We start from the raw sequence: 21346 nt of genomic DNA on the forward strand, positions 1-21346 counted from the left end.
TAGCTACAAACTGTGCACTTACTCTCTGCACATATCACATGCATGAACTGCGAAAATAATGTGTTAAACAATGTAAAATGGCCGAAGACTGTCCTAACTGAAGTTCACAGCTCAACAATGCTGAGATCCTGTGGGGGGTGGGGAGACCTGCTCACATGGAGACTTGGCTGAAAATCTCTGCTTTACTTTTTGGCTCAAATATGACTTTAGCCACCAGACAACAAGGCTAAAACAGCTTTTAACACGTGACCCAAACCCCTAATTCCAGCTCCTCCAACGTGACAGGCACTTCCCAACTGTGAATGAACAAAGAGAACTGCTGCTCAGATGAGTCTGCTCTTGTCAAAGTTATTTAGCTGGTATGATGAAGGCATTCTTTTACATCATGTATTTTTTTAGAGTTATAGTTAACCTTCTTCTCAAATGTAGTTCTCAATGAGCAAACTCATAGGAGGTCAACATTTTCATTCCGGGACAAAACTCAAGTTTTAGAAAGCATTAAGCAAATTCTACAAGATTTCATTAGTCCTATGGAATCCCGCTAAGCTGAAAAATCTGTTATGCTCACATAGTAACAAAAAAATCTATAATGATGTAACAGAGGTCTAGAAGAGTCAAGTACTCAAGCCAGCCATCGGAGCCACACAGAGCAGACACTGAGTTTCCCGAACAACAGGGTTCTTTACAAGTCTTGTTCCATTTGGACACATCCCCGACAAAATAAAGGTGGCAGCCAGAGCCTCCGACACTCACAGTGCTAGACCTTAGGTAACTGTCTTGCCATAAATCCAAAGAAACCTGGTTTCAGCTTCTTTCACTAGAGCGCGTTTGTAAAGAACCGCCAGCCTCATTCTCCAAGCCCTGTGCGTTCACAGAACGGCTGTGCCCATGTGTATCCATTTTAACAGGACTACCTTCTCCATTTGGTTCAGAATTAGGGGGGAAATTTTTAGATAACATGAGATAGCAAAAAACCCCATTCCTATTCACAGAGGCCCAGCTCTTCTGTAGCTTTTTATATATTTTTTAAAAGTATGTGGCCCTGGATGGTGTGGCTCAGTTGGTTGGAGTGTTGCCCCATACACCAGAAGGTGGTGGGTTTGATTCCCGGTCAGGGCACATACCCAGGTTACGGGTTTGATCCCCAGTCCAGGCGTGTTCTCTCTCTCTCTCTCTCTCTCTCTCTCCTCTCTCTCTCTCTCTCTCTCTCTCTCTCTCCCCTCCTCTCTCTCAAATTAAAAAAAAAAAAAAAAAGATTAGCAGAAAGCACATGACACGCATGCCTGGGGCTCTGGCATCCACTGTCTCTGGGACCTTACCTAAAGCACCCTCTGTGCTGAGGGGCCTCTAGGCCACTCCCACATTCAACAATTTGCTAACACAACTCACAGCACTCACCATATAGTCATACTCACAGCTGTAATTATTACAGGACAATCGTAGTAAAAGAACACAAAGAAAAACCAGCAACTGGAAAAGGTGCGCGGGGTGAGGACCAGGTGCGCCAGGCACAAGCTTCCTAGAGCCTCCCCTGGTGAAGTCACACAGGATGTGGTTACTCTCCCAGCAACGGGTGGGGAACCCCTGGGAAAGGCGGTCTGCTCATTAGAGTCTCAGTGCCTGGAGGTTTTATTGGGGCTGGTCACACAGACACCCTCTGCCCAGCACTTCCCAAATTGTCAGACTCCCTGAAGGGAAGCAGGGGCTCAGCTAAGGCCTGCGCCGTGGGGCACAGAGAGCCACTCTTATCTCGCTCTTTGGGAACACTGGGAATCCTCTCCACATCCAAGTTTCCAGACATGGCCCAGGGCCAACCCTGTAAGCAGGCGTCTCCAGACAGCCGTCTGGCCTGCGGGGCCGGCTCCTTCCTACACCCACCTCTAGGTCTCACCGCAGCAACCTTCGGCGTCACCCAGGAACCCCACCGTGTGCGCTGCCGGTCCGCTCAGGCCCTGGCCCCTGGGAGCTGCAGCGCATGGAGAGCCATCCTGGAGCAGGAGTCTCACTGCCTAAGGCCTGTTTTCCCAACAATGATCGTGACATCATCAAACAGCCCTCTGCCTCCAGCCCCTGCTCTGCCGTTCATCTGTGTCCTCCCTCCAATTTGGCCCAAGAGATTGTTCAGTAGTTTCGTCTTTAAGTTTTGTCTCTCACCATAAGTGTTCTCACCATTCATTCACAATCCAGAAGGCTGAGGTTAGTAAAACATGGGCAAAAAACCTTTATTCTCAGAGATTACCTTTGTAAGCACATGAAGAGTAGTTAGCGGCCCATCTCCTTGCCTTGTGCACAGCTCAGGGCCCATAGTGAGAGCGATACCGGGTCCGACATGACTCAGCAAGAAAGAATATAGCCCCACTCAGCTGCTCGTGGAACCCCGTCCTTAGGGTGAGGGGCCCACTGTCACATCCAATTAAGGGACATCAAGACCCCTGTATACTTCAATATTCCGTCCCATGCCTAGGTGCTCTGTGAACTCTTGTCAAACAGGATGAAGAAACGAAAAGGCAAGGCAGAGAACAGAGCTTCAGGCCCAGCTCTGACTCGGCTGTGTGAGCTCACTGCATGTCTCTGGGCCTCTGCTGTTGCCGTGGCCACAAGGACAGGCTCTGACCAGCTGCTCTGTGAGTGCAGTCCACCTCTAACTCCCAGGGTTTTCACAATGACTTTCTCCCTTAAAGGAATGGGCGGGGCAAGGGGTTTGAAATTCATTTGGTGCAAGGTTTCTGCATCACAGTTCAAATTATGCACATCCAACTCTCCATTAATTTTTAAATTCAGACACAACAGTTGCCTTGGGTCTGATAAGATGCTGACCCCCAGCTTCTTCGCGGGGAGGCTGACATTACTGAACAGAAAACTACCATTTCTTTATTTTTTTTTTTTTTATTTTATTGCTTAAAGTATTACAAAGGGTATTACATATGTGGCCATTTTTCCCCCCCACCCTAGACAGTCCCCTAGCCTCCCCTATCCCCCCGTGTCTTATGTCCACTGGTTATGCTTATATGCATGCATACAAGTCCTTTAGTTGATCTCTTACCCCCCTCCCTCCTGCCCCCCAACCCTCCCCGGCCTTCCCGCTGCAGTTTGACAATCTGTTTGAGGCAGCTCTGCCTCTGCATCTATTATTGTTCAAAAGTTTATAATGGTCTCTATTATCCATGAATGAGTGAGATCATGTGGTATTTTTCCTTCATTGACTGGCTTATTTCACTTAGCATAATGCTCTCCAGTTCCATCCATGCCCTTGCAAATGGTAAGAGTTCCTTCCTTTTTAGAGCAGCATAGTATTCCATCATGTAGATGTACCAGTTTTCTAATCCATTCATCTACTGATGGGCACTTAGGCTGTTTCCAGATCTTAGCTATGGTGAATTGTGCTGCTATGAACATAGAGGTGCATATATCCTTTCTGATTGGTGAGAAAACTACCATTTCAAAGATGTTTTCCAAACCAAACTCATTCTTAGAAAGGCTCCACTCACTCAAAGATATTCTAAGCGCATATTATAATGAGATGCTGTGTGTATATAATATATAGAACCATCTGAACCAAAAGAATCGTGAATTTTCAAAATCCATCCATTTTAAATATGCTTCTAAAATCAGGGGATGGCCTGGCACTTGGCTAGATGTCTGGGTGAGAGAGTCTTACTTTTGAGAAATTGGAATGGGAAGGGACCCCTGACATAGCATACGATCAGGACAATCTCTCCCATCACCAATCCACTAACCATACATTCTTTGAAAATTTATCACAACAAAATAAGAAGTGCAAACCAAAATGTTAACTGAAAAAGAGTAGGAGGAAGAGCAGAAGAAGGGAAAAAAGTCTGAACTCACCGGGACTGCGGCAATCCTTTTTTACTGAGGTCTGCCCTCACACGTTCTCCTACATGTCTGTAAATTTCCACTAAGCTGTTTATTGCTGCATCTCGAACCTAGATGTAAAAGAAGAGATCTTATAGCTCTCAGTGTCATCCCACAGCACTTCCTGCTGGGACACAGCAGGCTACACACCACCCCAAGTTCATCGCCATTTTACCAGTGCAACTGTGTAAACCAGGGGTGGGCAAACTTTTTGACTCGAGGGCCACAATGGGTTCTTAAACTGGACCGGAGGGCCGGAACAAAAGCATGGATTGAGTGTTTGTGTGAACTAATATAAATTCAAAGTAAACATCATTACATAAAAGGATACGGTCTTTATTTTTTTTAGTTTTATTCATTTCAAACGGGAGGCCCGCGAGCCGTAGTTTGCCCACGGCTGGTGTATACAATCCTTTCTAGATATTTGACCAGATGAACCCATGGTTAACAGTTCTGACTCTGTAGGTACAATCCCAAAGAGTAGAAAAACTTAGGTCCTATTCCCATATACATATTCAAGTCCATATCCCTTAGTTGGTTTTTTTTTTCATTCTTTAAGATGAAGTCAGAAAACTAGAATTTTCAGGGCATCTTTCCAAATTAGAAAGTTAAATTATACTGACAATAAAACACCATGTAAAGTACTCTGGATTTAGGTCAAACACTGAGTAAGGAAAATGGGCAGTACGGCCTGTATTCAAGAAGTTCATAAATTAAAAAATTAAAAATGGGAAAAACACTCACGGTTCTAGAAAGGAAATGGGGAAAATTCCATATATTCTACATTTAATACAGGAGAGACTGTAATAAAATCATTTTATACAAGAGTACAAAGAGCTGGGTAGTTTAGGGAGGGAACACGCACACCACAGGAGACCAAGGAATGTTCTATGGGGAGGAAGGAACCACCTGGAATGTGCCTGAATGTGCATTTTACCAGGAAAGGATGCAATGAGGCAGCTGCCAAGCGAGGCACAGCCTGCACAAGGACCTGGGAGCAGAGTGAAGGGCATGAGCCTCGGGAAGAGCAAGTAAGCAGCCAGGACAAACACAAATATGAACGAAGGATGCCGGGAGCCGGTCCATCCTTGCTGTTTCAAGAGACCTGGCATATATAGCATACTGTTCTTAATATGTTTGCTCCCCTTAGCGCTGTGTGTTTTAACCAAGGTCACCTCTCCGAGAAAGGTTGTTTCCCCAGGTAGGAATTTTTCCCTGAAGTCAGGGAGGGGATGCCTCTCCTAGAAAGGTTGTTTCCCCAGGTAGGAATTTTTCCCTGAAGTTAGGGAGGGAATAAAACCCCTCAACTAAGTGCCAGGCGGGTAATTAATCACTTTAACTATGAACAATCATGCTTAAGCTACATAATCTTTACTCCCTGGAATGGAGATAAGAAATGCCCTAACCTTTGTAATAGAGATTGATAGGATTGAATCAACTGGTATAAATACAGATGTAATAAGACAGCAAGACACAGAACTTAGGAGACAGAAAGAAGACAGCACCTACACAGAACCTACAGACAGAAGAACTTCGCTGGAGAGAACATGGCAAAAGATCCTGGACTGAACCTGACTACAGAAATTGGCAAGAGAACCTGACTAGAACCTGGTGACTGAACTTGGCTGGAGAACCTGGACAGAACCTGGCTGGAGAACCTAGCGAGGGAACATGGCTACAGAACCTGGCTGGAGAATCTGGAGAACCTGGCTGGAGAACCTAGCAAGAGAACATGGACACAGAACCTGGCTGGAGATCCTAGCCAGAACTTCGCTGGAGATCCAGACCAGAACTTGGCAGGAGACCCTGACAAGAGAACCCGGCTATGATGATCAACTGAACGCTGCCTCCGTGTCATTCCTTCTTCGCCGACTCCGTCTACACCTTTGGGGACCCCTGGACCCGCTGGGGTTGGACCCCGGCAGAAGGAGGCAGCAATAAATAAGGCTCAAGGGCAGAATGGAATTAAAAAAAGAAAGAAAGAAAGAAACTAGGGGAAACTCAACTATGAACTGTCTATTACACATTACCATTATCTCAATATTAAATGTATTGAATGTGAAAATGAGATAGCTATCCTATCTAATAAGAGAAACATGCAAATTGACCATAACCCTGACACCCTTCCCATTGGCTAATCAGGATATATGCAAATTAACTGCCAACCAAGATGGCGGCCAGCAGCCAGGCAGCTGAAGTGAATAGGAGGCTTGCTTGCTCCAGTGACGGAGGAAGCCAAGGTTCCCCGCCTGCCGCTGCCGGCCTCTGAGCTGCAACTCTAAGAAACAATGTTGCAAATATAGAAGCTAAACATTCCCCAGAAACCTGCTTTCAGCCAGCCGGGCTTCGGCCAGCAGGATCGCAACAGTGTTTCAATTATAGAACCCAAACAAACCCAGATCCCTGCTTTCAGCAGCCGAGGTCTCAGAGCTGCAGCCGGGCCTCAGAGCTAAAGCCGGCTCTCAGCTCCAGTGACAGCCATAAAAGGTAAATAAATCCCAGAATAAAAAAAAAAGAAAAAAAGGTTGGGAGCCTCAGTTGCCCGCCAGCCTGAAAACAGCCATCATCCCCTCACCCAGACTGGCCAGGCACCCCAGTGGGGACCCCCACCCTGAAGCAACAAGATGGCGGCTAATTTGCATACTGAAGGCAGGCGGCAGTGGGCAAGGCTGTCCGCAGTCTGGGACCGGATCTGTGATCCTGCCGGGCGGGGGGCAGTGCTTGAGGCTGTCCGCAGTCCGGGACCGGATCTGTGACCCTGCCAGGCGGGGGGCAGTGCTTGAGGCTGTCCGTAGTCCCGGGACCCAGATCCGTGACCCTTCCTGGTGGGGCAGCAGCTCGCACAGGGGCGGATTGGCCGGGATTGGGCAGGGCAGGACGCCTGGCTTCCACCCAGCCCCAGTCACTCTGGGCAGGTGAGCAGCGCAGAGAGCCTCTGGACAGGGGAGGCAGGCCGGCGGAGGGCGGCCTGTACTCCCCACATGGCGGTGGTGACAGCTGTGAGCGCGCCAAGCGGAGGCTGCAGGCTGAGCTGAAGTAGCGCCTGCAGGCCATCAGCGCCCAGGCGTGGCTGCGCAAGATCCGCCTCCTGGCCCAGAAGGTGCAGGATCGCAGGGACAGCCACCATGGCGAGCCAGACTGATGTCCTCCTGACCGCACCACGAGGGTTTGCAGATCTGCAAAGCCAGAGGCCTCCGGTGTGCACATCCCCCCCGGCATGCGAACATCCCCCAGCACACTGTCACCCTCCCGCGCCTGCAACAGTTGCAAACCAAGGCGTGCAAAACAAGTTCCCCTTGCCTCTTCACTGCACTTCCATCAACCCAGCATGCCTAACACCCCCACAGGATGTGCACACATCCCCTCTTATGCGCTCACGTCCTTTGGAGAGTGTCTGGGTGTTCTGGGTGCTGAGCGTGGGCGCCTGTAAGATGACAGTGAGAGGGCAGAGTGGTGATGCCCTGTTCCCACGGAGGCCAGTGCAGCTACGAGATCACCTCTGGGGGGTTAATGCAGGTGCTGAGGCAGGAGCAGGTGCAGACAGACACACCTGGTTGGGCATGGGCAGCCCTCGCTGAGGTGCCTTCGGTCAGCGTTCAAGATCAAGAACCCAGAGGCAGAGAGGAATTCTGTCCTCAGTGAAACAGTGGGATAGTCGGGGCGACTGTAGAGAAGGAATGTGCACTTTGGGTGCCAGCACCCATAAGCGAAGGCTGCCCTGACTGAGCCTCGCTTGCTTGGGGCCTAGCGCACTTCTGCTGGGCAGTGGGTGACAGGACATGCTTTTCCGAATTAATGAGAGAAAACGTTGATTCTCCTGCTGCCCACGAAGGTGGAAAGTAAAGTGGGGAGACGTGGGGAGTGAGCGAGGTTCCCTGTCTTGGGGTTCCAAATCTGCTGTTGGTTTCTTTCACTGCTGACTAGAAATATACAGGGTGTCCTCCCAAAATGTATACACACTTTGAATACCTACTAATTTCAATGGTTTTAAGCATAAGAAAGAAACAACAGCCGAAACCGGTTTGGCTCAGTGGATAGAGCGTGGGCCTGCGGACTGAAAGGTCCCAGGTTCGATTCCGGTCAAGGGCATGTACCTGGGTTGCGGGCATATCCCCAGTAGGAGATGTGCAGGAGGCAGCTGATCGATGTTTCTCTCTCATCGATGTTTCTAACTATCTCTCTCCCTTCCTCTCTGTAAAAAATCAATAAAATATATTTTTAAAAAAAAAAATTAAAAAAAAAAAAAAAGAAACAACAATGGAGCTGTTATCTTTTAAAAGTGTGGGCACAAACAGGTAGTTGGACATTCCCTGAGGGGTCTCAGATTAAAGAAGGTGAAGGCCAGACTGAGGGGCCCCTTTCCCCCCTCCTACCCCAGTGCACGAATTTCGTGCACCGGGCTACTAGTGTATATATATGAAAGGCTAATATGCTAAGTGTCCAAGGGTCCGACCGGTCGCTATGATGCACACTGACCACCATGGGGGCAGACGCTCAATGCAAGAGCTGCCATGATGCGCACAGAGAAATGGCACCAAGGACCTGGCACTCACAAAGCAACACTCAGCTTCCCCAAGTGAGACACAGGCCCCACCACCACCCTGCACAGCCACAGTCCACCAAATCACAGCCAACACTGCCCAGACCCCATGGTGCAAAATGCAGCCCACAGCCCAGCCCAGCCCAGCCCAGCCCAGAAATGGTGGCTATGGCACCAGGTAATAGCGTCACATAGCAACCGCCCGGCTCCCTCTCCTTGGCAGCAACTACCCTCCTTGCAGTTTCTTCAGCCCAGGAACACAGCTTACTTTGTAGCCAGGTGCAAACATTTCACACTTTAACCAAATGTCTGTAAAGCGTTTTCCCCTGCCTCATCTCATTTGATCCTCACAGAAGTCCTGGAGGAGGTAGATAGACTCGGTGGAATCCCATTTTCTTTTCATTAGCAGGAAAATGGAGATTTAGAAAGTTTAGAAACTTGACCCGACTGAAAAGAAGTAAGAAATGGTGGACCTTGAAAATGACTTCAGGTTCTCTCACTGCGCAGAATATAGTCAAACACTGCTGCAGTTAAATATTTTACCCTTTGTTCTCCCTGTGTGATCTACAATAATGATCTGCTTCATGTTGATATTTACTGCTGTGTTGCTGACAATTACCTGAAAGAGAAGTTGGGGTGCTTCACTGAGCTGGAAGAAGTTTAGCTACATCAGAAAGCAGGTCTAATTAAGCAAGTTCATTCTATATATATAAAAGGCTAAGTTGGCTTGTGCTTGCACAATATGTATAAAGCTCTCGCTGGCACCAATCTCATGCGTATGTTTCAATCTGTCATTGTCAAACATGAATTTGGTTGACACTTCTAATATAGAGAATAGTGATATTAAAATATTTCTTCTTGCCGAAACCGGTTTGGCTCAGTGGATAGAGCATCGGCCTGCGGACTGAAAGGTCCCAGGTTCGATTCCGGTCAAGGGCATGTACCTGGGTTGCGGGCACATCCCCAGTAGGAGATGTGCAGGAGGCAGCTGATCGATGTTTCTCTCTCATCGATGTTTCTAACTCTCTATCTCTCTCCCTTCCTCTCTGTAAAAAATCAATAAAATATATTTAAAAATATATATATATATATTTCTTCTAATTAATTTCCTTTCAATGTGCACAAATCCGTGCACTGGGCCACTAGTGCTTATATAAGAAAATGTCCTGTTAGGAGATGCACAGTATAAAGCATCAGGACTAAAAATATCATGTCTATAAGACACTTTCAAATGTTCAGAAAAAAGTGTACTTTTGTCTACCTCAAACTCACCACAAGAAGGAACCCTAACATTTCAGGCCAGTAGGACTGCACAAGACAAGAGCCCACATGTTCAGCATTACCTGCCAGGCCTGAGTTGAATGCTTTACAGATTCTGAGGTCTCTGCCTCTGCAGCCATCCTCGCAGGGCCTCTGTGGACCGTGTCATGGGGTCTGGGGCAGTGAGGCCAGCCACCTGCTGGGCCCACAGCAGGTGACCAGCAGGGCAGGGAGCTGGCTGCCGCCTGAGTGCAGGCCCTCATCCTTCTCACCTTAGAACATTGCCTTCCACTGAGGGAGTCAAAATAGAGGTCCCTGTGAATCTTACAACTTGAGGGACGGCTCCACCTCCAGAGAAAGGAAGGGTGCGGTAAGCTGACGGGAAGCACACCTACCCTCTCCTGGGAGAACAGCCCCAGCCAGCCTGCCGTGGAGAGCGGGTGCCACACCCCTGCGGACTCAGCGGGGCCTCATGTGCACTGCGCGCACTGCCATGGCCTGCAGCCCTGGGCACAGGCTCCCCGTTTGGAGCACAGCTGGCTCAGCCCAGCTCAGGTCCAGCGCAGGGAGTGCTGAGACAACAATCCTCAGACACTTAAAGATGTGCACGAAAGTCCTTATCTAGAACAGAGACTTCCTATGGTGAGTGACGTCTCAGCACGCTGCCTGTGCTGGAGCAACTGTCCTCCTAGCTCTGCAAACTGCACTCCAGGAAGGAAACCCTATCCTCAGCTCAGGAGGTAAAATCTCAGTGTAACACAGGGAAGGGAAGGGATTCTCCGCAGGAAACCTGAGGGGGCGGGAGGGCCGCAGGGAACTCAGGGGCGTGCGTCTCCATCCTTGCCAAGAGAAATGCGGGACACCACAAACAGGCGACACTGAGGGACAGGGGTCGCTGGCGGGAACTTGATAACCTGAGAACCACTCGTTCCTGGTGGACAGGAGGGAATACAGTGTTGTTATGTATGAAAAGAGTCTTATCTTTTACAGTATTTAAGAATTAAATGAGCTCGACCTGTGTGGCTCAGTGGTTGAGCATCAACCTATAAACCAGGAGGTCACGGTTGAATTCCTGGTCAGGGCACATGGCTGGCTTGTGGGCTCAATCCCAAGTACAGGGTGTGAAGGAGGTGGCCAATCAATGATTCTCTCACATTACTGATGTTTCTATCTCTCTGCCCCTCTCCTTCCTCTCTGAAATCAATAAAAACATTTTTTTAAAGAAGTAAATGAAATGCTGTCTAAGATTTGCTTCAAAATATTGGGACGGGGAAGGGAGCACAGATGGAACTAAACTGGCCTTGTCTCATCTGCTGCTGAAGCTCGATGATGGCAATGAGATGCACTCTCATTCTCAGTGTCCATGCAGGTTTCAAGCTCTCAGGACAGAAAAGTTAAAACAGGTGGAACACGGGAAGCACCCGGCTTTCATCAACCAGGCAGGCAGAGCGTGCAGGCGGCTGGGCTGGGCCTGGGCTGTGTCTTTGGGGACAGCTGCCAAGGACAAAGCCCAAGGACTGAGCCAGTCTCTGGGAAATGACTGTTCACTAACAAAGCCTAGAGCCCCTCCTCATGATGCAGGACAATGCGTTCTCCCACGGCTCCAGCGAAAGCATCCTAAGCAACACCCCTCTATCTGTACGGAGGGGTTTCCCACTTGGAGTCACTCTGCCCAGACCAATATGCAAATGAACTCACGCCCTCTAAGGGAGAGGTGTCCAGAGTTCACACCCAGTGTCAGCGGCCTCTTGCAGAGCCAGGCGAACTCCCCTCACGAGAGCTGAAGGCAGGGAGCACAGCGGCAGCACTGCCCAGATACCACTGTCCTCTCTGGCCTGAGACAAATGCTAAGAAGGGCAAGTCATTCAAGCAGCTGTGGGGTGTCTACTGAACCCTCACACTGCTGGAAGGCAGTCCTGGGACAAGGAAGAGGAGCCAGTCACAGTCCTGACCTCAAGGGCCAGACTAATGAAAAGTTAAAGGCAAGTCCTGGCCGGTTGCTCAGTGGTTAGAGCATCGGCCAAGCCCAGAAGGGTCTTCCATTTCATTCCGGTCAAGGGCACGTACCTTGGTGGTGGGCTCAATGTCTGGCGTCTGGTCCAAGTGCATGTGGGAGGCAACCAACCGATGTGTCTCTCTCACATTGGTGTCTCCCTCTCTGTGCCTCTCCCCCACCTGTCACTCTAAGAAAATCCGTGGAAAATAGCCTCAGGTGAAGGAGGCATGGGTAAGTGGATGGGATCAGAGAAGCGACTGGGAAGTTTCCTGCAGGAGGGTGCTGGGGATGCGGCTCGTGTGCGTCTGCACTTGCACACGCATCCGTGCAGACCACACACTCCAAAAGCAGGTGTGAGTACATGACCCCTGAGCACTCCATCTGGAACGCTCTGACTGTCAGATTGCTAACAGCTGCCCAGGGAGCACCAACCTCATTTCACCAGAAATGTCCATCTCCCACAGGCCCAGCGTGACTTCTCATCACCTGTGGCTAAGTAAGCACCTGCATTAGGGACAAGCAAGTTCAACTAGCCATGCTGGCTTTCCTGCTCCACGAAAGGATGCCCTCCAAGTGTGGCCTCTATAAAGGACTTTTCCATAGAAAACAAAAAATGGAGACAACACCAAAAAGGGGCGGGGGCCAATAACTCATTGGGTAATCTAGAATTTTTAAATTAATGCTGAACATAAAGTATGATTCCATAAATAAAAATGTCTAACAATTGTATTTGGATGTTAACTATATATTTTCAATGCGGCTGGGTAAGAGATGAATGGAGAGAAGTAGGCGCCACCCGAGGAGACGAGACAGTGGGCAGTGAGCCTGAGACGCCAGGCTGGGGAGAAAAGCAGCAGAGCAGCAGCTGAGAGGGTGCGAAAGTGCAACTGGGGTTCAGGGCCAAGAAGAAAGGATAAGACAATGAATGGGAGGGTCCCAGGAGCTGGGGGAAGCAGGAGAGCACGGCGAGGCTCTCTGCAGGGACTTGAGCAATCACAAAGGCCTGTTCGGCCCTGGCTGGGATTCAGTTGATCAGAGCATCATCCCCATGCGCCAAGGTTGCAGGTTTGATCCCCCAGTCAGGGCACATACAAGAATCAACCCGTGAATGCAGAAATAAGTGGAATGACAAATCTCTCTCTCTCTCTCTTTCTCTCTCTCTCTCTCTCTCTCTCTCTCTCTCTTTTTCCTCCCTCTCTCAAATTAATCAATTAATAAAAAATTTTAAAATAAAAATACATAAACTGAAGACCTGTTTACTATACAAATGTATCCTTGGTAAGTTTGTGTTCCTATTTTCCTATTTTTAACCCTGAAATGTTTTCTTAACAGCCTGCACGAGTGACTGTGGACCAGAGGACTCAGCTGTGAACGAGCTCCCCAGACCTGCCCAGCCCGGGAAGATGGCACCTGGCCACAGGTTACCCACTCCTCTCCCTCCCGTCATCTCAGGAAGTGGGGCCTCGTTTTCGTGTTTTGTTTTGTTTTTGAATTTAGGTAAATTTTATATAAAATATCTACAGTTGTCAAGGGTTAGAGGAGTTTCCACAGGTACACACCAGCATGGCGGCTACCCAAAGCAAACCATGAACGTTTCCAGGCCTAGAGCAGTCCCCTCACAACTTCCGGTCAATCCCCACCCACAGTGTTCACCTCCAATCAGTGTTGGGCATCCTCCTCGAGGCCCACCCTCTTCTGGCTGCAGAGATGGTGGCCAGAGTGATGGGATCCTGGAGGCTGGTCTGGAGGACATCACTTTACAGGCTCTTGAAGTCTCAGCCCCATGTGGAAAGAGGGCAGAGTGGCCGCCACATTTACCATATCTTATAAAGCTAATGGTCTCATGATCTTAAACAGTAATCAGAGTTCTAGAAAGATGAATAGTCCCACCCACCATCAGGTATACATAGAACACCAACAAGCATGTTAGCTGTCTAAACCAATGACCATTCTCAGGGAAACACACTCACCTGACTGTTTGGATCTCCAAGTAAATTACATATATGTGGCACAATCTTGTTTAGTGTCAAAGTATGTGCTCCGGAGCTGAAAACAAAAGGAGTGTTTTATCATCAGTGAGAAAGAAGAAACAGAAGCTACTCTGCCCACACTCACCCTCCCCTCCGTGCCCAGGGCCTATCATCCCTCGCACCGGGCTCTCGTCTTCCCATCTTCTCCATCCCTTTCCCACCTGGATCCAAAATAAAGGTGCTGTGGCGGCCCCTGGGCACTGAGTTCGGAACCGTGAGTGCCTCTCCCGGGCATGTCTTCGCCCTGGCACTTGGGCTCTCTCCACCTGGCCCCACGCTGGGCCAAGCCAAGCCTCAGCCCTTCCAGCCAGCTCACCTCCCACATGGCTGTCTCTGCATTACTGTTTTTTCATGTAATGGCTCCTACTCTGCCCAGCTTGGCACACTCAACTAAACTGTGCACAGCCCGATGCGGGCACTAGCAGTCAGGTAGTAAGAGCTGAATGGGGCTGATGAAGTGGCTGCAGAGGATTCCGGCTGACCCTGCGTGGGGCGAGCATGTGTTCACAAGGGCCCGCATCGTGAGCACTGGCACAGACAGCCTTTGTGAACACAACTCTCTGGCAAGCTGGCTGCTTCCTTAGGATAAACTCTTAGAAGTGAAACTACTACGATCAGCCCTCTCCGGCTTGGCTCAGTGGATAGAGCGTCTGCCTGTGGACTGAAGGGTCCCAGGTTCGATTCCGGCCAAGGGCACATGCCTGGGTTGTGGGCTCATTCCCCAATAGGGGGTGTGTAGGAGGCAGCCAATCAATGATTCTCTCTCATCATTGATGTTTCTATCTCTCTCTCCTTCTCCCTTCCTCTCTGAAATCAATAAAGAAATATATTTGAAAAAAAAAAAAAAGTGAAACTACTACAATCAAAGGCTAGAAACATTTTTTTTTTAAAGTTTCCTATACATATGGCCAAATTTAATGGCACTAAAAAGGCTAACACCTTAGGAGGGGGAATTTACATGGTGATAGAAATGTTATCATCCCAATTTTGCTTATAAAAATAATGTAACTTTAGAGACTGGAGTAAAATGCACCACAGTTAACAGTGATTATCTGAAGGTGCTAGAATTATGGGTATTCATCATTTTCTTCTTTATTTAAATTTTTTGTAACACAATCAGAAAAGATGATTTGTAATTTCAATTTTAAAAAAGCCTTTCCTACAAATAAGCACATGAAAAATAATCACGTCAACAGTCACATAAGGAAATACAAATTCACACCATGAGATATCACCACACACATATCAAAATGGCTAAAATTAAAATAGTGATAACATTCAATGCTAGCAGGGATGTGATGAAATTGATTCATTCACACATTGCTGGTGGGAATGTAAAATGGTATAGACACCTCGGGAAAATAGTTTGGCAGTTTCTTTTAAAACTAAAAATGATCACTTAGCCTCATCAGTTTAACACCGGATACGGCCTCCACCCAAGGACAGCATATCAAGTGGATTTTTGGAGGAGAGAAATGGCCTAGGAGCTCGCTCCATCCACACCTCGCATCCACCTGGTATTGTAGTACTTCTGGGAAGTGGTGCACCCATTGGGGACATCAGTCAGACAAAGGGGAGAAAGTTATTTTAAAAAAACTAAAAATAAACTTACCAGTGCACAGCCATTGCACTCTTGAGCACTGACCCAAGAGACATGAAAGCTGATGCTGAAACAAACTTGTACAAGTGTTCATAGCAGCTTTATTTCTAACAGCAAAAAACTGGGAGTGATTCAAATGTCCTTCAACAGCTGAATGGTTAAACAAATCCTGATATGTCTACGCATGGAATTCTACTCAGCAATAAAAAGAAATGAACCATTGTTTAAGCAACATATATGCAACCTCAAGTGGAATGAAAAAAGCCAATCTCAAAGGGTTACACTGTGTATGATTCCATCTATATAACATTCTTGGAATAAAGCCATCGAGGTGGAGAATGGACTAGTGGCTGCCAGAGGTTAGGGACTAACTACAAAGGGGCCGTGTGAGGGAGCCTGGGGTGACGCACAGCTTAGTACCTTGACATGGAACTACACACGTGACAGAACTGTGCAGAACTGCACTCACATGTGTGTGACTGGAGGAATGTGAATAAGCTCCGTGGGTTGTATCAGTATTAATTTCCTGTGTTGTCATTGCACAGGCAACATGATAACATTGAGGGAAGGAGGGAGAGGGGGTTTGCACGACTCTCCCAATACATTTCTCTACAACTTCCTGAAATCAATAGTTATTTCAAAATAAAAAGTTAAAAATGAAAAAGCTCAGACAAGAAAATCCTCAGGCCCCGCCCAGACTTACGCATTGAGTGTGGCGACAAGGCAGACACACATGCCTTCCCGAGTCCGGAAGTTCTTGTGCTTGAAGCCGCCCAGCATCCGGTCCCACACGTACTGCGGATGGCAACGGACAGGTGAAAAGAGAGGAGACTCCCGCAGCCTTTTGCTTAACTCGGGGCCAGGAGAAGAGGGACTCTCCACAGGGGCCAGTCAGTCCCGGCCGCTACCCCCCATTTCGTCATCTTCAGCCGAGCACACTGAAAATGGTGACTATTTGTGTATCAAGTTAAATTTCCTCCAAACACATTTCTTCATATAATTGTATTTCACCCTCCCAACGACCCCAGCAGGGGGTATAGCTGCCCCCATTTCACGGGTGAGGAAAGGGAGGTCGCAAAAGGTTGGGTGACTTCAAAGGTCACACCCACACTGCTCTCCCGCCTGGACCAGCCGTCTCCACCCACCCAGAGCCCACCATCTGCTCATCTCTGAAAGCCAGTACAGTTTTCACCTTCCCTAGAAGGATTTTTCCAATGACATGCCCCTTCCCCAGCAATGCACAGCTAGACTCTGGAAGGCAGGGCTGTGTCTGGGTCCCAGCGGCCCCAGCTCACTAGCAGACAGAGACCAGCCAGGCCTCCTGACACCCAGACATAACTGCTCTTTTCAAAGAAATACAGAATCGGTTACATAAATGAGCTCAAGTTTACGGATTAAACCAAGCACTCAAAACCCATGTTAAGTCCACTAATTTATTCAAAATACACCCTTTGCTATTTATTATTTATTTAAATATGGGGGTGAGGGGGAGCTATGAAAATTTCCATCTGCAATACATCAGATTAAAATAAATCGTCTTTCTGTATGGAGTAACCCACCAATGTTAGGGGAGCACCCGCATGCCTGCCGCGGGCCACCGAACACCCTACCTGGGGATTAGCAGCTTGATCCATGATCTTTAGCAGCAGAGCCTGGTCCTGCTCCCTCACGGAGTCTTTAGCATCTCCCAGTCTGTCTATTAAACTTGGCAGCACTGGAAATCAAAATGCAAAGTGATCAAATGAACTACTGTTGGGGTGGGGAGGTGTCCCCAACTGTTGATATTTCCATTAACTGGGAAGACAAATCCTAGCAGAAATGAGGTCCCTCATCTAAAACCACCGATCCCCACCCCCACCCCCCAAATGCCGTAGCCGGTGTGGCTCAGTGGATAGAGCGTCGGCCTGCAGACTGAAAGGTCCCAGGTTCAATTCCGGTCAAGGGCATGTACCTGGGTTGCAGGCATATCCCCAGTGGGGGGTGTGCAGGAGGCAGCTGATCGATGTTTCTCTCTCATCGATGTTTCTAACTCTCTATCCCTCTTCCTCCTCTCCCTTTCTCTCTGTAAAAAATCAATAAAATATATTTTAAAAAATAAAAACAAAAAAAACCCACCAATCCCCACAGCACTGTTCTCCTTAAAGTCCAGGGAACTACTCTAAGAATCAGCAGAATCCTTTTTGCATGGGTATGTGTGTCTTCTGACTCGCACATTCCTCCGGCCACCTCCCAACATCTTCATGCTGGTCAAACATTTAAAAAAGATGTCAATGGCGACCTTAGCAGGAAAGAGTCATACAAAAGGAAATTCAGGTAAGAGAGACGGGCTCCAGCACATCTCCTTGGGGGTAGGTGCGGACACTTATGGCTCAACCTACCCTTTGTCTCTGTTTTACATAAGACACATGTGTGCTTATCCCGCCCCTACGCGGAGCGCATCTGTTCTCCCCCCTCCTCCAGGCACCCAGGGGCGGGCCACTGGCCAGTGCTCCAAACGCACAGGCATCCAGAGGTCAGATTCTTCTAAGAGTCTATGAATATGAACCTTTCTTTTACAGAAGATATTCCTGACCAATTCAGTTAATTTAAGAGGAAAGTGAAACCCTATTAAAATGTTGAATTTCTTAAAGTAAGGGGGTTTTATTGAATGGGAAAAGAGCTCAACCTTATCCACAGGAGCACACTAATCAGAAAGTTAAAAGAAAGTAACAGATACCAGGTATATGTAGACCAACTGACACAGAGACGTCTGTGAGAAATGCTCACACACACAGATCTGCTTGGTGCTCATGTTGTCATAAACTCGCAGAGGTCAGGAATTTAGAGATGAAATTATCTCTGGACCTATAAAACCTGTGGTTATTTTCATTTCATTTTACTGACATACTGTTTTCCCTTCAAAGTAAGAGAGTGATGATTTAATACACGCTTGTAAGGATGTAACAAAGTGAGAGGTAACAGCAGTCCCATCGCCTGGAAGCGCAGGACTGCTGGCGTCTGCAGGACGGCTTAGAGCAGCGGTTCTCAACCTGTGGGTTGCGACCCCTTTGGGGGTCGAACGACCCTTTCACAGGGGTCGCCTAAGACCATCGGAAAACACATACATAATTACATATTGTTTTTGTGATTAATCACTATGCTTTAATTATGTTCAATTTGTAATAATGAAAATACATCCTGCATATCAGATATTTACATTATGATTCATAACAGTAGCAAAATTACAGTTATGAAGTAGCAACAAAAATAATTTTATGGTTGGGGGTCACCACAACATGAGGAACTATTTTAAAGGGTCGCGGCATTAGGAAGGTTGAGAACCACTGGCTTAGAGGGAAGGACTGCTCTCAGAGGGGGGTCAGGGCCCAGCAGGGCCAGCCAGAGCTAAATTAGGACAGCTAATTTGCACAGAAATAAAAAAAAATTAGCAGTAATACTTCGTGCTAATAAAACACAAATGCTGGAAGCACACAAATGGAGAGCGGGGTCTGGAAAGGATGGGGATCTCGGGAGGTCAGGGAGGGCAGTGGTGCAGCCCCAGCAGAAGGCTGAGGCTAAAGGAGATGGTTGACGGGTAGGAGGGGAGCAGGGGCGCTGGCGGGGAGGTTGGGCACGGCTAACTGCAGGATTTGGGGAGACTGAAGAGACTGGAGGCCAGAGGGAGGAGAGTCTGGGGACCCGCCCCACACTTGCCCACAGCTCACCTGTGCCAATCTGAGCCTTGAACCGATCCTGCAGCCGGGTGACTAGCGCGGATAGGATGTCCATGCCCAGAAGAGCCACCTGCAATGAATGGGAAACACCGAGACCCCGTGAGCAGCCGGCTTCAGCCCCTGGGCCCTCGCCCAGCAGCTCCCAGGGCGCCCCCACATTTCTGGCTCAAGCGCTATCCCAGGGCCCAGAGAGCGCGTGCCGACTGGCAAGATTACACTGGTCATCAAGAGGGCTGCTCTTGTACAAATAGAGCCGTTTAGTTTCAAAAGGAAACGGTCGGAGGCGAAAAACGAAATAAAAAGCTCCTACAGCCTGACTACAAGTCCCGTGAGCCAAGAATGGGAGAATAAGATGCAGCCCCGCCCCCTGGCCCCGCCCCAGCGAGGAGCGCATATGCAAATTGTCTCGCGGCTGGCGCGTGGCCTCCTGGGTAAAACCGAGCGGCCTCTTTGCTCTCTCAAAAGCCTCAGGAAACTAGGAGCTGGTAGCTTGCTTTGGGAGCTGCAGTCAACTTAAGTGCACTAACGCGCAGCGAGGCCGGGACTTGCAAATTAGTCACCACAACCCAACCAGGTATTGGCCAGCACTGCCAGCAGCGCACCCTAAATACGATGCCAACCATCCTTTTCTTGGGGTTGCGCTACTGTCCAATGAACGCCTAGTGAGGGCAGTACTGCTAACGCCTAAACAACACGTTCGCATCAGGCTAGGCTCTGCTTTGCCTTGGTGCAATTTTTGGAACAATTACAAACCCGTCTTTTAAAACTAACCTGTTCATAATGATTTACAACCGTCTCACTGACACAGTGTTGCTGCGTGTGCCACCTGCTGGCCAAACTAACCTGGCACCTCCAGTTTACTTCCCGGAGACTGGCTTCACCATTCTTTTTTAATTTCGTGGGGGACACGTCCTGCCCGTTTTTTTTCCTTTTTGCTCAACCCTCAAACACCGCCCCCTCCCATCTGTTAGCCTGCTCTCTGAGTCTGTCTCTATTTTAGTAGGCATCTCAAATTTTAGTATGTTTTACTTTCTTATACTTAACCTAGGTTGTAGGCTGCATGTACACTTCAAAATGTGCAAATAACTCACTTCACAAATATGCCTTTGTACTTCAACATCATGTATTAGACCATTGAGCCAGTTATGGAAAGATCCATTAGCCATCATAAAAATGATGGCAATATAAGCCCTAGGGAGTCACACTCACGCATGGAATTTCTTTAGTAAAGACTTATTTTTTGTCAAGCAAGCCCTGTCCCTTGTTTCTGTACATCTAGGTCAGTGGTTCTCAACCTTCCTAATGCCGCGACCCTTTAATACAGTTCCTCATGTTGTGGTGACCCCCAATTTCATTGTTACAAATGGAACATAATGAAAGCATAGTGATTAGTCACAAAAACAATATATCATTATATATGTGTTTTCCGATGGTCTTAGGCGACCCCCGTGAAAGGGTCGTTCGACCCCCCGAAGGGGTCGCGACCCACAGGTTGAGAACCGCTGCTCTAGGTTAACACACCTTTGAAATAAGTGTAACCACCCTCAAGAGCACATTATCTTGTTAACTGGAATAGTACCTGTAATCCAATCTCCGCCTTGCTTTCTCCCACCTCCATATAATCCTTCCTTAATTCCAAATGCATAAAATAAAAAAAACTCTTACTCTCCAGAGCACTGAGATCTTGCTTCCCGGCAAATATCATCAGTTTTGGCTCAAATAAAATAATAAAAACCTCTACAGGTTTGAACATTTCTTACATTGACAAGACTAAAATCAGTATTTCACACTCGTACTTTATTGTTTTTAAGGCACTTTTGGGTGAATCTGAGTAATCTCACAATAATCTGAGATGCAGACTGTATTATCCTCTTTGCAAATGAGGAAAATAAAGACCAAAGAGAGAGAATTACTCAAGTCAAGAAGTTCAGATAGTGACCAATCTGAGAACTAACCAAAGCCTCCTAAGTCAAGGCCATGTGCAGTACAGCAAAAGCATAGTCACAGAACCCACGTGCACAGTCTTGTTCCTCCCCTAGCTAGCTTAAGACCTTGAGCAAGTCACAGTACTTCTCTGCCAGGACTAGATAACCCCCAGCCAGCCTCAGCTCCAAGCCTCTCTGGTGCTCTGAGGCTGAGTACAGGAACAGGTGCAAGGGCTTTATAAATAAAGATCTGGGGTGGGATCCCGGCTACCACCCCTGCTGGCCAGCTGAGCTTAAAATGCTTTGTCAGTCCAATAGGAACAATAACACACTGACCTTAGGGAATACACAGGAGGGCTAAGAGTTTTTAACAAATTGCCTGCAATATCCAGTGGAACCTCAGATCTCG

At 48.1% G+C, this 21346-nt stretch overlaps 1 protein-coding gene across 1 annotated transcript in view; it reads right to left on the reverse strand.

Annotated features, from left to right (window-relative positions):
* The window catches only part of CLASP1 (cytoplasmic linker associated protein 1), a 273563-nt gene that overhangs the window by 167080 nt on the left and 85137 nt on the right, over positions 1–21346 (reverse strand). The window contains exons 3-7 of the mRNA XM_081096080.1: positions 19004–19082; positions 16910–17013; positions 16003–16094; positions 13640–13715; positions 3847–3944 (exon numbers count right to left, since the gene is read on the reverse strand). Coding sequence (XP_080952206.1) covers positions 3847–3944; positions 13640–13715; positions 16003–16094; positions 16910–17013; positions 19004–19082 — 449 coding nt within the window. The remainder of the gene's footprint in view (positions 1–3846; positions 3945–13639; positions 13716–16002; positions 16095–16909; positions 17014–19003; positions 19083–21346) is intronic.

This window comes from Myotis nattereri, assembly GCF_964212035.1.
Source record: "Myotis nattereri genome assembly, chromosome: 7".
Taxonomy (NCBI): Eukaryota; Metazoa; Chordata; class Mammalia; order Chiroptera; family Vespertilionidae; genus Myotis; species Myotis nattereri.